The sequence below is a fragment of the Euleptes europaea genome, chromosome 5 (assembly GCF_029931775.1).
Source record: "Euleptes europaea isolate rEulEur1 chromosome 5, rEulEur1.hap1, whole genome shotgun sequence".
In the NCBI taxonomy this organism is placed as follows: domain Eukaryota; kingdom Metazoa; phylum Chordata; class Lepidosauria; order Squamata; family Sphaerodactylidae; genus Euleptes; species Euleptes europaea.
Window position 1 is genome coordinate 3766746 of NC_079316.1, and position 13056 is coordinate 3779801.

Here is a 13056-nt window from a genome sequence, read left to right on the forward strand (position 1 = left end):
CATCTTCTCTGTGAGTTACTCAGACTTTGCTGAAACGTTTAACCCACAATGCAAGAAATGTTTACTTATGGTGAACTAATAGTGAACAAAAAGAACAAACAAACACAGTGCTGTACAACAATAAGTCTATGAGAACACACCATTTCTAATATTGGAAGTCAACGGTTGGACTATTTTTGTATATATTCTCTTTGACAAGTAGTTGTGTGTTTTCTCATAGACTTATTGTTGTACAGCACTGTTTGTTTGTTCTTTGTGTTCACTATTAGTTCACAATAAGTAAACATTTCTTGCATTGTGGGTTAAGCATTTTGTGAGCCTTATGCTGTATTTTTTGTATTAAGCCACACTTATTGCAGCATAGGGGATTACTTTTGTTTGTTTGCTGAAATGTTGGCTGTCACCTGGTCAAGGGAGCTATACAGCCAGGGGAGGGGCTGTGGCTCAGTAGCAGAACATCTGCTTGGCATGCAGAAGGTCCCAAATTCAATCCCCTGCATCTCCAGTTAAAAGGACCAGGCAGCAGGTGCTGTGAAAGACCTCAGCTTGGAGAACCTGGGGAGCTGCAGCCAGCCTGAGTAGACAAGACAAGACTGCCCTGGTCTGACCAAGGGTCTGATTCAGTATATAGCAGCTTTATGTGTCATGCTGTCAAGCTGTCTTGTACCGGTAGCAGCTGCTCTTCCAATGGGAAGAGTGCTTTGTCCTTGCTGGCGTCGCATATAAATCATGCTTGAGAACACATGAACACACATGAACACATGAAGCTGCCTTATACTGAATCAGACCCTTGGGTCCATCAAAGTCAGTATTGTCTACTCAGACCAGCTGTGGCTCTCCGGGGTCTCAGGCAGAGGTCTTTCACATCACCTACTTGCCTAGTCCCTTTAACTGGAGGTGTCGGGGATTGAACCTGGGGCCTTCTACATACCAAGCAGATGCTCTACCACTGAGCCACGGCCCCTTGTAAGTTCTCCTTGTAAGGAACTGTCAAACTGCCAACAGAATACTTCCCAAGCAATGCAGGAGGACAGCAGATGATGGCTCACGAGACAGAAGAAGAGTTGGTTTTTATCTGTCAACTTTCTCTACCACTTAAGGAGGAATCAAACTGGCTTACAATCACCTTCCCTTCCCCACAACAGACACCCTGTGAGGGAGGTGGGACGGAGAGAGTCCAGAGAGAACTGTGACTAGCCCGAGGTCACCCAGCTGGCTTCATGTGTAGGAGTGGGAAACCAAACTAGTTCACCAGATTAGCGTCTGCTGCTCATGTGGAGGAATTGGCAATCAAACCCGATTCTCCAGATTAGAGTTCACTGCTCCAAACCACCGCTCTTAACCACTACACCACGCTGGCTCTCACATGAAGGTGGCCTCCAGGAAAGGAAGGGAAGCCAAAGCGGTATGCACAATCCAGCAACCGACAGCATCTGGTCTCTGCTGGTCTTCCATTGATACAGGTGCAACAACAACTGGGAAGCAAATTTCCTGGGCAGGCAAGTTCCTTTGTTCCCATCTACAGGCTGTTAAGACCTCAGCTCCCCCTCCCCAGGGCCACGGTGGCTTTCTGGAGGAGCCGTCGAGGGTAGTCCAGGGCCTCTAGAAATCCTACAAGCCCTGTAAGCTTACAGAAACAAATATTTTTTGGGGGGGGAACCAATATCCCCCGCACCCTCCAAACCACCAAAGTAGTCTACAATTACAATAGCCACAAATGTCCGAGGGCTTGGCCCACTGCACCAAAAACAGACAAAAGTTCTGCGGCACTTTAAAGTCTAATAAGGTTTTATTCCAGAATCAGCTTTCGTCAGCTAGAGCTCGCTTCATCAGATGTATGCAGGGAAACCCCAGACATTTATACATAAAGAAAACTACAAACAGCAGGGCCAAATGGCCATGAAATGCCGGAAATACAGGACATTTACTCATCAAGGCTAACAGCCACCAACGGACCTCTCTCTTTCGTAAACTTGTCTAAACTCCTTTTAAGGTCAGCTAAACTAGTGGCCGTCACTATATCCTGTGGCAGTGAGTTCCACAAGTTAATAACTCTTTATGCAAAGAGGAACAGAATGGACTGTGGAGGGGATGGAGAGGTCTCCTCCTTTCTCCTATCTCTGTTCTCTTCACACATGCAACTCATTGCTTTAATCCATGTATTCTGCCAAGTTCCCCATCACTGTTTTTGACATGAATGACAAAGGTTAACTCTTTTGAAAAGACTGCATAAGAGGTGATAAGGATGAATGCTTCAGCAAAACCAGACATCCTATCAAAAGGTGTCGTTGCTTTTTCATGCTGCAAAGCATCTTCTAAAGGGGGCCAAAATCAGCAAGGAAGGTGAGTGAGCGGTCTCCTATTGAAATGCAGCCACATAATTTTTAAGATTTAAGATTATTCTTTTTTTAAAAAAATCAGCAAGTTTCTAGTCCTCACGGTCACGACACTTACTTTGCTCATCCAGGATTTCCTTTTGCATATAGCCTTCTTCCTCTTCACTGCCTCCCAGAGGCGCCTCTGACCTGGGAAAGCCAAAAAGGGCATTCACTACCAAGTGTGGACATGGTCTGCTTGCAAAATATTCCGCCCTCCCCATAACGTACACTGCCCCACAAGGAAATGGGTCCCTGCACCCAAGGATTGGCTGTAGCTGGGGGGGGGGGTCTAGAATCATGGAGGTGCAACAGCCAATTGGCAGTTCCAAGGCACTCGGGGGCAAATGACGCATCATGAAATGCCACCACGTTCTTCAAAAAATGAAAAGTGGCCAAGGGAGGATGCAATTATGAGTGAAATGTGTGTGTACGGGTGTGTTTATCCCTTTCCACAGTGCCAATTTCTCTGCTTCAAGCTACACACACACACACACACACACACTGCTTTTCTACCTGCTTGGTTCCAAATTCAGTAAATACACCTGTGAATTAGTTTTTATTGTGCATTGAGGGGCTGTCTCCTTCGGTATGTCCCTGTGCGCCAACTACAGTCTCCAGGCAGCCATCTGCTCCGGGTGGCCCGTCTGGCATCGACCAGAGCCCAGGGCCTTTTCCATCGTGGCCCCGGCTCTAGTGGGATGGGCTCCCTGAAGAGGTGAGAGTTGGTTGGCTGGTTTGGGGTTTTTTTATATGCCCATTTTCAGTGGGGAAACCAACCCGGTTCACCAGATTAGTGACTGCCACTAATGTGGAGTGAGGAATCAAACCCGGTTCTTCAGATCAGACTCCACCGCTCCAAACCACTGCCCTTAACCACTACACCACGCTGGTGTAGTTCTCCCTTTCTCACTACTCCTTACAAACTTATAACCTCCCAGGGTTTCACTGCATGTGTGTATGCATAGCCTGTCCCTAAAAATCATAGAATCATAAAATGTTTCCAACAGAGGCCTGCCTACCGAGCCCAAACCACAGGCAATTGTTTAGCAGGAGTGGAGAACTAAAGTGTACGTGCGCACATTTGGGGGAAGGCTGCAGCCCACCAGAGCACCACAGGCCAATTTCTGGTGCACTATACCAGTCTGGTCCTCCTTATGCAGGATAACTTAATACAGATTAGCAGTTACGCAGCTGCAGCGAATAATTATTAAAAAAACAAAGCAGAGCTCAGAACGCCACCATGGGGGGCAAGGAAGGCTCCTGCCCCCCAGCCCCCAGCCCCAGCCATTTCCGTGCGCCAAAACAGTGCTGGCAGGGGTGGAGTTATTTCCCCCTTTTTGCTCTTCCACGTGGAGTACTTTGTGCACATGGAACAGCATGGGGAGAATTGCTGGGGTGGCAAGGCAGGAGGGCTGTTCCGAACCATTTATTTTTTAAAGGAGGCCTCTCCTTGCTTTTTGAACAGCTATTCTGCATAGCAGCTGCGGGGAACCCAAGTTAGGTGTGCATGCCTAGTTTGGCTGTAGGTAGTAGAAAAGAGCAAGAGTCCAATAGTACCTTAAAGACTAACAAAATTTCTGGCAGGGTATGAGCTTTTGTGAGCCACAGCTCATGAAAGCTCATACCCTGCCAGAAATTTTGTTAGTCTTTGAGGTGCTACTGGACTCTTGCTCTTTTCTATTGGCTCTACGTAGTCGCTTATCTAGGAACTGACAGGACAAGCTACCGCAAATTTTCTCCATCGGACAAAATCCAATCGTATCCTGGGACTCCAGGGCTACTCTCTAGGGCCAGTCTACCTTATAGGGCTGTTGTACATGTTATTGAGACAATGCATGTAAAGTATAATGAGAGATGGGGAGAAAGGAGACCACAGGCCATGGGGGGGAGGGGTCTACTGAGCAATTTCCAGCGGACCCCTTTGTCCCTGCCTGTTGCTGGGATTCTTGCAAGGAATGCCAGATAAGGTGAATTTTGGTCTAATCCCACGAGAAATCTCATACTCAGAACCATTGAACACAACCCCAAGTCTGCGCTCTTGCACGACAAATGTCAGCCACAGAGATTCCAGAGGAAAGAACGCAGACCACACAAGATTAAAACCAGCCCTGTTCTGGGGGACGTGACCCCTGACCTCTGATTCTGAGGTGTGGTTAGGGGACAGGAAATGGGGAGATCGGCAGACTGACTCACCGGGCCGGCCCATGCCGATCTTCTCCAAATCTTCATTCTTGACATACTCGAAGTGCGAGAGCCGTGTGACGTTGAGGTCGTCGCGGATCCTCAGGAAGTACTGCTGCAGCTGGACCTCAGTCAGCAGTTCCAGGAGCCAGTCCGTGCCTTCGTCCGCTTGCATGCCGCCGGTCAGCTTCTGCAAAGGACCAGAGGGAAGACAGGTCAGGCAGGGAAGCCGCCGGCTGACTCGGGAGCAGGGTGTACACATAAACACATGAAGCTGCCTTATCCCGAATCAGACCCTTGGTCCATCAAAGTCAGTATGGTCTACTCAGACCGGCAGCAGCTCTCCAGGGTCTCAGGCAGGGGTCTTTCACAACACCTACCTGCCTAGTCCCTTTAACTGGAGATGCCGGGGATTGAACCTGGGACCTTCTGCATGCCAAGCAGATGATCTACCAGTGAGCCACGGGAGGTTGGTGCTGGCAAACATCTAGGCCCATTCTTTATTTTATTATGCTATTTACGTAATTTATAGTCCGCCTTTCTCACTTGGACTCATAGAATCATAGAGTGGAAGGGGCCGTAGAGGCCCTCTAGTCCAACCCCCCTGCTCAGTGCAGGATCAGCCTAGAGCACCAGCCTCCAGCCAAAACACTCAGAAGTGGGCAGAGCCCCAGATGTGGCCCTCAGGCTAAAATGCCCCCGCCCCTGTCCTCGCTCAGCTTAGTCCTGCATTCTAATCCATCATACGCAGCTTTCTGCAGGATCAGCTGAGCCAGCTAGTGAGTTCGGGGTGAATGATTATTCCAGAAGCAAGAGCTGATGGAGGAAGGTCAGATCACATTCATTTTGGCCCACAGTGAGAGGCCCAGGCATCCGACCCTTATGACTTAGTTGTAACTAGGGGTGCCAGCTCTAGGTTGAGAAATTCCTGTAGATTTGGGGGGGGGGTACAGCCTGAGGAGGGTGGAGTTTAGGGAGGGGAGTTACCCCAACAGGGTAGGATGCCATAGAGCCTACTTTCCAAAGAAGCCATTTCCTCCAGGGGAACTGATCTCTATAGTCAGTTAGTTGTAATTCTGGGAGATCGACAGACCCCGCCTGGAGGTTGGCAACCCTAATTGTAGCAATTAGGCATCCTGGCTGTCTGGAGATATTCAGAACTATCCACAGAACACCTACCAGTAGGGCCAGACTAGAACCCAATGGGTGTATTGGCCACAGAGACACAGAGGGCTAGAAAAGCTAGATTTGAATCCAGGAACAGCTTAGAGACCCACAAGATTTTCGGGGTATCAGATTCCCAGAGTCAAAGTTCCCTTTGTCAGATAGCTTTGTCTCTTGAATGCTCATACGCCGAACATCACGTTGGTCTGCAAGGTAACACTGGACTGGAATCAAGCTGCTCCACTGCAAACAAACATGTAGGGTTGCCAACCTCCAGGTGGTAACAAGGAAATTCTTCTGTTGAAGTGAAAAGACAACTAACTTTACCTCTTGGACACAGGAAACTATCCTGATTCATGACTTTACGGTGCACTTCAATGTTAGTGTAAATATATTTTGACTACTTGTTGATAAGTTACAATACTACTGGCTACAAGCTTTGTATACCATGTAACTCTTCATGTATATAAATTGAGTTGAATGCAGTTTGATTGCTGTTTTATGTTTGCTAACCTCCAGGTGGCGGCTGGAGATCTCCCTTTATTACAACGGGTCTCCAGCCGGCAGAGATCAGTTACCAGTTCTCCAGATCAGAGTCCACCGCTCCAAACCACCGCTCTTAACCACTACACCATGCTGGCTCTCTTGCCAGAGGGTCCTCTTGCCAGCATCCCCTCTCCGTGCTGGCTTCGTGGGTCACAGGCACCAGAGAGGAACGGGCTGAACAGAGCACAAGGGCAGCTGGCCCCTTGCCTTTCTCAGGAGTCTGCCCATCCCCCCCACCAAGCTACCCTCCCTACTCTAATTGACAGTAATGGGTCTCCTGGCCCAGATCCCAGAGGCACGTGTTGGTGACAGAGAGGTTTCTGTTCTCTCTCCAAAGGGGCCCACATTAACAACCCGGTCACCTGCAGGCTGCCAGCCGGCGAGGTCAGGGACGGAAACGTTTGCACCAAAAGATGTCTGCATTCTGCATCGGGGAGACCCAGATATCGGCGGTGATGAGGAATCAAGACTTTTGGCAGAAACGGGACTTTCTGGGTTGTAAATGCACTTTGGGGGGGATTGCAGCTGCACCTTTTGGAACAACGTGCTGGCCATCTGGAAGGGTTAGGGGTTGCTGAGAACAAGCGGAGAATAGAGTCCCCGATTAGGGAGGTTTTCAAGGCCTCGGTGGAGGGAGGGGGGACGACGGAGAAGGGATGAAAAGACCTCTACTCTACATTTCTCACTCTCCCACTTTCTCTGATTCCTGCTCACTTAGCCCTGTCATAATACAAAAATGCTAACAGTCTGCATAGCGTTCAAGGAGTCAAAGCGCTTTCCATACATTGCCTTGTTGGAATCCTTACAACAGCCCTGAAAGGTAGGCAGGTATCAATAAACATGTATTGCGGCTGGAAGGCAAAAGCTGAGAGACAGAAAGGCTGAGAATATCTTGCGAGCTGATGTCAGAATTTGTTTCTTTATTTATACCTCACTTTTCTCCCCAGCAGAGACTCAAAATAGCTTCCATTGTTCTCTCCTCTTATTTCATCCTCACAACAACCCTGTGAGCTAGGCCAGGCTGCGTGTGCGCGACTGGTCCAAGGTCAGTCAGCTAGCATCCATGGCAGAATGGAGATTTGAACTCAGGTCTCCCAGATCCTTGTTGATACTCTAACCACTTCACCATAAAGCTTTCTCAAAGGGAGATTCCAACCAAAGCCTCTGCCGCTTAGTCTCTTAACAACTGCACCCACACTCGCTCAAAATATGTATTAAGCAAAACAAACATGCACATGTTATACTGGCCCCTTTAAAAACAAGGTCTGGAGCTTTTTTCAAAGAAAAAGGACACAAAAAATAATGGTGCTTAGGCTACATCAACAAAAATAAGCACCATGAGGATTAGAAAGCAATTAAGTATATAATTAGGAAGGAGCTAGAAAACATTCTTAAGTGTAAGGAAGTGTCACTGGCCATCGAGATTAAGTTAATTCATGCCATTGGACTCCCTATTACTATGTACGGGTGTGAAAGCTGGACATTGGAGAAAGCTGATAGGAAGAAAGTAGATTCCTTTGAAATGTGGTGTTGGAGGAGAGGGTTACGGATACCGTGGACCAAAAAAATATATCAGTGGGATATAGATCAAGTCAAGCCTGAACTGACCCTAGAAGCTAAAATGACTAAACTGAGGCTATTATCGTACTTTGGTCACATCATGAGAAGACAAGAGTCACTGGAAAAGACACTCATTCTAGGAAAAGTTGAGAGCAACTTTAACACAAAGTTAATATTGTGGGTGTGTCTTTTTAAAACTTTGATTGTAACCTGCTTTGGGCATCCTCATCGGAGAGAAAGCCCGGGCAGCTAGGCACGGGGCAGTGGCTCAGTGGAAGAACCTCTGCTTGGCATGCAGCTTCAACCTCCAGCTTAAAAGCAATAGGTGGTAGGTGATGGGAAAGACCTCTACCTGAGACCATGGAAAGCCGCTGCCAGTATTAGACAATACTGACCTGGATGGACCAATGGTCTGATTCAGTATAAGGCAGCTTCATGTGTGTTCATGTGTGTTTGGGGAGGTACTATGGCTCACTTGAGAATCATCTGCTTTGCATGCAGAAGGTCCCAAGTTCAATCCCCGGCATCTCCCATTAAAAGCACCAGGCAGTAGTTGATGTGAAAGACCTCCGCCTGAGACCCTGGAGAGCCGCTGCCAGTCTGAGTAGACAATACTGACCTTGATGGACTGATGATCTGATTCAGTAGAAGACCCTGATGGACTGATGGTCTTATTCAGCTTCCTGTGTGTTCATAGGCTTTACTAAAGAAATAATTATTCTTCAGAACACTTTTTTTTTGGCACAAGCCTTGTTTTAAAGTGGGGGATCTGGTCTTGATTTGCAAGCTGAGAAAGGAAGAATCAGTTTTTATCCTTCGCTTGCGGTCCAAGTGTTGGCTAATCACCCTCCCGGTTAAACATCTGGGCTCGATTTCGAAATGCCATTCGTCTGACTTACAACCTCAGCTGCTCCTACTTGGCCTGCTGGCAGAACGGAGCCCTCCGTCCCTACTAACGCTTGTTCCCTAGAAATGCTCAGGCACCGAGATCAAGGGCTTGTAGAGACAATGAAGACACACACGTCCGCTCTCAAGTGGCACAGGGCTGAGATAATGAACCGCTGTCTGCAAGAACAAGGAATCCCCGGCTGTCCTGGGGACTTCTGGGAACATTTCAAGGGTCTCTGTGTTTTTCAAGGAGGCAGAATACAATGCTTACCATCCCTGCTCTAGATACCAGCTCCTGGTTGTGGAAAGTGCTGCTAAGTTGCAGATAACTTATGGCAAACCCAGAGGGTTTTCAAGGCCAGAGCTGTTCAGAGGTGGGTTGGCATTGCCTGCCTCTGCACAGCAATCCTGGATTTCCTTGGTGGTCTCCCATCCAAGTACTAACCAGAGTTGACCCTGCTTAGCTTCCCAGATTTGACGAGATCAGGCTAGCCTGGGCTACCTAGGCCAGGGGGACGTGCTGTTCTTAGGCCAGCCACATGCTCTCGGCCTAGCCTACTTCACAAGGTTGTTGTGAAGATAAAATGGAGGATGTGAGAACGCTGTAAGGCACTCTGAGAGGGAAAGTGGGTACAAATGAAGTAAGGAAATAAATACGTAAGGAGAACGAGGGACACACACGGAGCGAAAGAAAATTAAAGAGGGGTAAAGAGGGAAGCAAAGGATGAAAGTGAGTTTTCTCAGGTTAAAGTGTCAGCTGAGGAAGTGGGAGACCTGGAGTCCAATTCTCACTCTGCCATGGAAGCTGACTGGGCAACCTTGGGTCACTCTTTCTTGGCCTCACCTACCTCCCAAGGTTGTTTAAGGATAAGGATAAAAAAAAAGGAGAGCCATGCAAACTTCCCCAAACTCCTCAGAGGAAGGGTGGGATGTAAATGAATAGGAAGGCAGATGTAAAGCAAGACTGCCCAATGCAAAAAGAAACACAATTCACAACACATACACACACAATACTCTACTGTTGCTGCACAGGGCACGGCAAGATCAACAACGGAAGGTGAGTTGTCGTTTGGGAAATTCACTTTGAATTATTACTTCAATACACAGCAGCTAGAGTGCAAGACTAGGACTGGACAGATCAAGGTGTGAATCCACCCACCGCCATGAAGCTCATTGGGAAACCTTGGGCCAGTCACTCTTTTGGCCATACCTACCACACAGGGTCGTTGTGAACATAAAAGGGGAAGTGGACGGAGGAGCCTGAATGCTGTCTTGAGTTCTTTGGAAGAAGGGAGGGATAAAAAAGCTTCATTGAAAAGATGTTACTTCCTAATAATTATTTTAAAAGTCCTCAAGGCAGCTGATCCTGAAGTTACAAAGCAAAATCATTGGTTTTCTCGACTCTTGAGAGGCAGCAATTTTCCAGTAGGGGGAGCTCCTTCCCAGAGCCTTCTACTCAAAGATGCTGTGGATTAGATCTCGGATCTTCTGCACACAACGCAGGTGTTCTGCCATTGGTCTAGGGCTGCTCCCCTCTTACTCAAGAATCCCCCAACATGCAGCTGTCCACTTAGATCCCACTCTGGGATACCCCTGGGGAGCGCTGAAACTTTCCTAAATTTGAAGGGTGGTTTCACTACTGGGGTAGATTGGTTGGGCAGCTTCTAGATAAGGATAGGGAGGAGGAGGAAGAGGAAGAGGAAGAAGAAGAGGAGGAGGAGCCTGAAGAGAAGAACTGAGAGAGGGTATGATAACCACGTTCAAGTACTTGAAAAGGTGTCATATAGAGGAGGGTGCCGAGTTGTTTTCTGTTTCCCCAGAAGGTCGGACCAGAACCAATGGGTTTAAATTAAATCAAAAGAGTTTCCGTCTAGACAATAGGAAGAACTTTCTAACAGTTAGAGCAGTTCCTCAGTGGAACGGGCTTCCTTGGGAGGTGGGAAGCTCTCCCTCCCTGGAGGTTTTTAAGCAGAGGCTAGATGGCCATCTGTCAGCAATGCTGATTCTATGACCTTAGGCAGTTCATGAGAGGGAGGGCATCAGCCATCTTCTGGGCATGGAGTAGGGGTCACTCGGGGTGTGGTGGGGGGAGGTAGTTGTGAATGTCCTGCATTGCGCAGAGGGTTGGACTAGATGATCCTGGTGGTCCCTTCCAACTCTATGATTCTATGATTTTAACATGAACATCTGAGGCAGCCTTCTACAGAATCAGTCAGTATTGATTACTCAGACTGGCAGCCACACTCCAGGATCTCAGGCAGAGGTCTTTCCCATCACCCGCTTCCTGATTCTTTTAATTGGTGAAGATGAGGATTGATCCTGGGACTGTCTGCATTCAAAGCAGATGTTCTACCACTGAGCCACGGTCTGAAAACACGGACCATCATTTCAGTGTATTTCTCTCCCTTAAATTCCATTTCTTTACAGGCTGAAATCTTGATATGTACTTTTCATAATGCAAACACAATGGTGGCATTAAAGAGGGTAAGAAAATGCAAGATTCCAGTGAATGAGGAAGGTGAAAGGAAGCCTATCTAACAACTGTTCCTATCTCGATTCCAGTGACTCGGAGACCAACTGCTGGGAAGGGGTCCAAAACCCACATCTGCAGCAAGAAGAGAATCTGGAACCAAGGTCTTTTCATTCGATTTCAAACCTGCTATCTACTGATCTACACTTATGGAGGAGCAGCTAGATTTGAGACCAGTGGCATCTTCAAGACTAACAAGATTTTTGGGGTATGAACTTCCAAGACTCACAGCTCCTTTCGTCAGATCTGACAAAGGGGGCATTTGACTCTCGCAAGTTCACACCCCGATAATCTTGTTGGTCTCTAAGATGCTGCTGGACTCGAATTGAGCTGTTCTACTGCAGACCGACACGGCTACTGACTGAAAGTGCTGGCAGAGATACGCCTTAGTGCACCAAAGGCATGCCAAGGGTGTGCCCCACCATAAGCAGAGACCAGGTGTGCTCCAGAGAGGACACCGTGCTGCAGAGAAAAGAGTTTGGAGAGGGCCCCGGAAGAGCCGAGCCAAGCAACATGCATAACGGGAAGGAAAATTTGTTAATGGGAGAAAACCGCACTGGTTCCCTGGGTTCCAGCGGAGATGGAAACAGTCCTCTCTTACCGTGTAGACGCGGAAGCGGGCCAGAAATGGGAAGGAACGCCGCCAAGCCTCAAAGCGCGGCATCTCTGTTATGCAGCGAGGAGGCCAGTCCCCCTGGATCCGACAGATGTACCTTTCGGGAAAGGGACCCGCAACATAAAAGAGGAAGGGGGTGCTTCACGGAAACAGTGGTAGGATCCTCCAATTACCACCAGTTACCACCGGCACCAAAAACCACCACAGTTCCAGGGCTGTGCCACATGACCAATGCTGCTTCCAAGCACACTGGAAGGGGAAGAGGTGATCCATCGAGAAGAGCTGAAACCCAAATTCCGGGGGCTCTTCAGGAAACGCTGCACGCGCACGAAGACGGGGGATCTCAAAGGGACTGGCGCAAAAGTCACCCTAGTCAAGGAGTCTCCAGTGGGTGGTCCCCGATGGCCGCCGGCTGATCCGCCTGACAGCTTGGCATTCCACTCGCTCCGTGCTGCTGCCAGCTCTTGGGGGAACCAGGCGGAAGACGGCTTCGCCACGGTGGCCTAGCCCACAGCACGCTCGAGGACCCCCCCTGTGGTGTCGCAGCCTGCCTGGAATCTCAATTTGCTGCCCCAAACGGGAAGAGGAGAAAGCCAAGCCAAATGCAAAACCATCCAACCTTCCGGGTGTCGAAGGGAATAATAATCCTGCCAGGTCCAGCTTTGGGGCTCGTCTCTGCTGCTGAGACTGCAGCGGAGGTCCGGGGCCACTGTCCCCGACAGTGCAGTGTGAGCTCTGTCTGCCTCTGAGCGTGTGTCTGTTGGTGTATCCTCTCTTCCCCTCGCCTCTCCTCCCTCCAGTCCCCAGGGAATCTCTCCCTCGCCTGCCCGCTAGGCTGGAACAGAGACTCTATGGTATTCGCAGGGAATGCTTTCTTGACCAGCTGCCAAGAGGTCAGATTTAACTGCGGGCTGGAGAGGCAATTTCCTGTGGGCCTCTGACTGGGATTTCAAATAGCTTCTCAAGCGCCTCCAGCCCTTCGCTCAGACCAGAGGGCTTCGCCGAACCGTAGCCCTCTGCTTCAGCTTGACCGCATGCACGCCAGATGCACCAGGACAGAGAGGCTGTGTTGCTGTCCTTGCAGGAAAGCACGGTTTTAGTGCATGCCTCAGCACAGAGCGCATAGGCTGGAAACCTGAATTTTCCACGGCGTTCACAGGATTGCCAACTCTTGCTTGGAAACTGCTGGAAAT

General features: G+C 48.9%; 1 protein-coding gene across 1 annotated transcript in view; it reads right to left on the reverse strand.

Moving 5' to 3' along the window:
* The window catches only part of TNK2 (tyrosine kinase non receptor 2), a 60878-nt gene extending 48986 nt beyond the window's left edge, over positions 1-11892 (reverse strand). The window contains exons 1-3 of the mRNA XM_056849900.1: positions 11849-11892; positions 4572-4749; positions 2455-2525 (exon numbers count right to left, since the gene is read on the reverse strand). Of these exons, the coding sequence (XP_056705878.1) occupies positions 2455-2525; positions 4572-4734 (234 nt within the window). The 5' untranslated portion in view covers positions 4735-4749; positions 11849-11892. The remainder of the gene's footprint in view (positions 1-2454; positions 2526-4571; positions 4750-11848) is intronic.
* Between the last annotated feature and the right edge of the window lie 1164 nt (positions 11893-13056).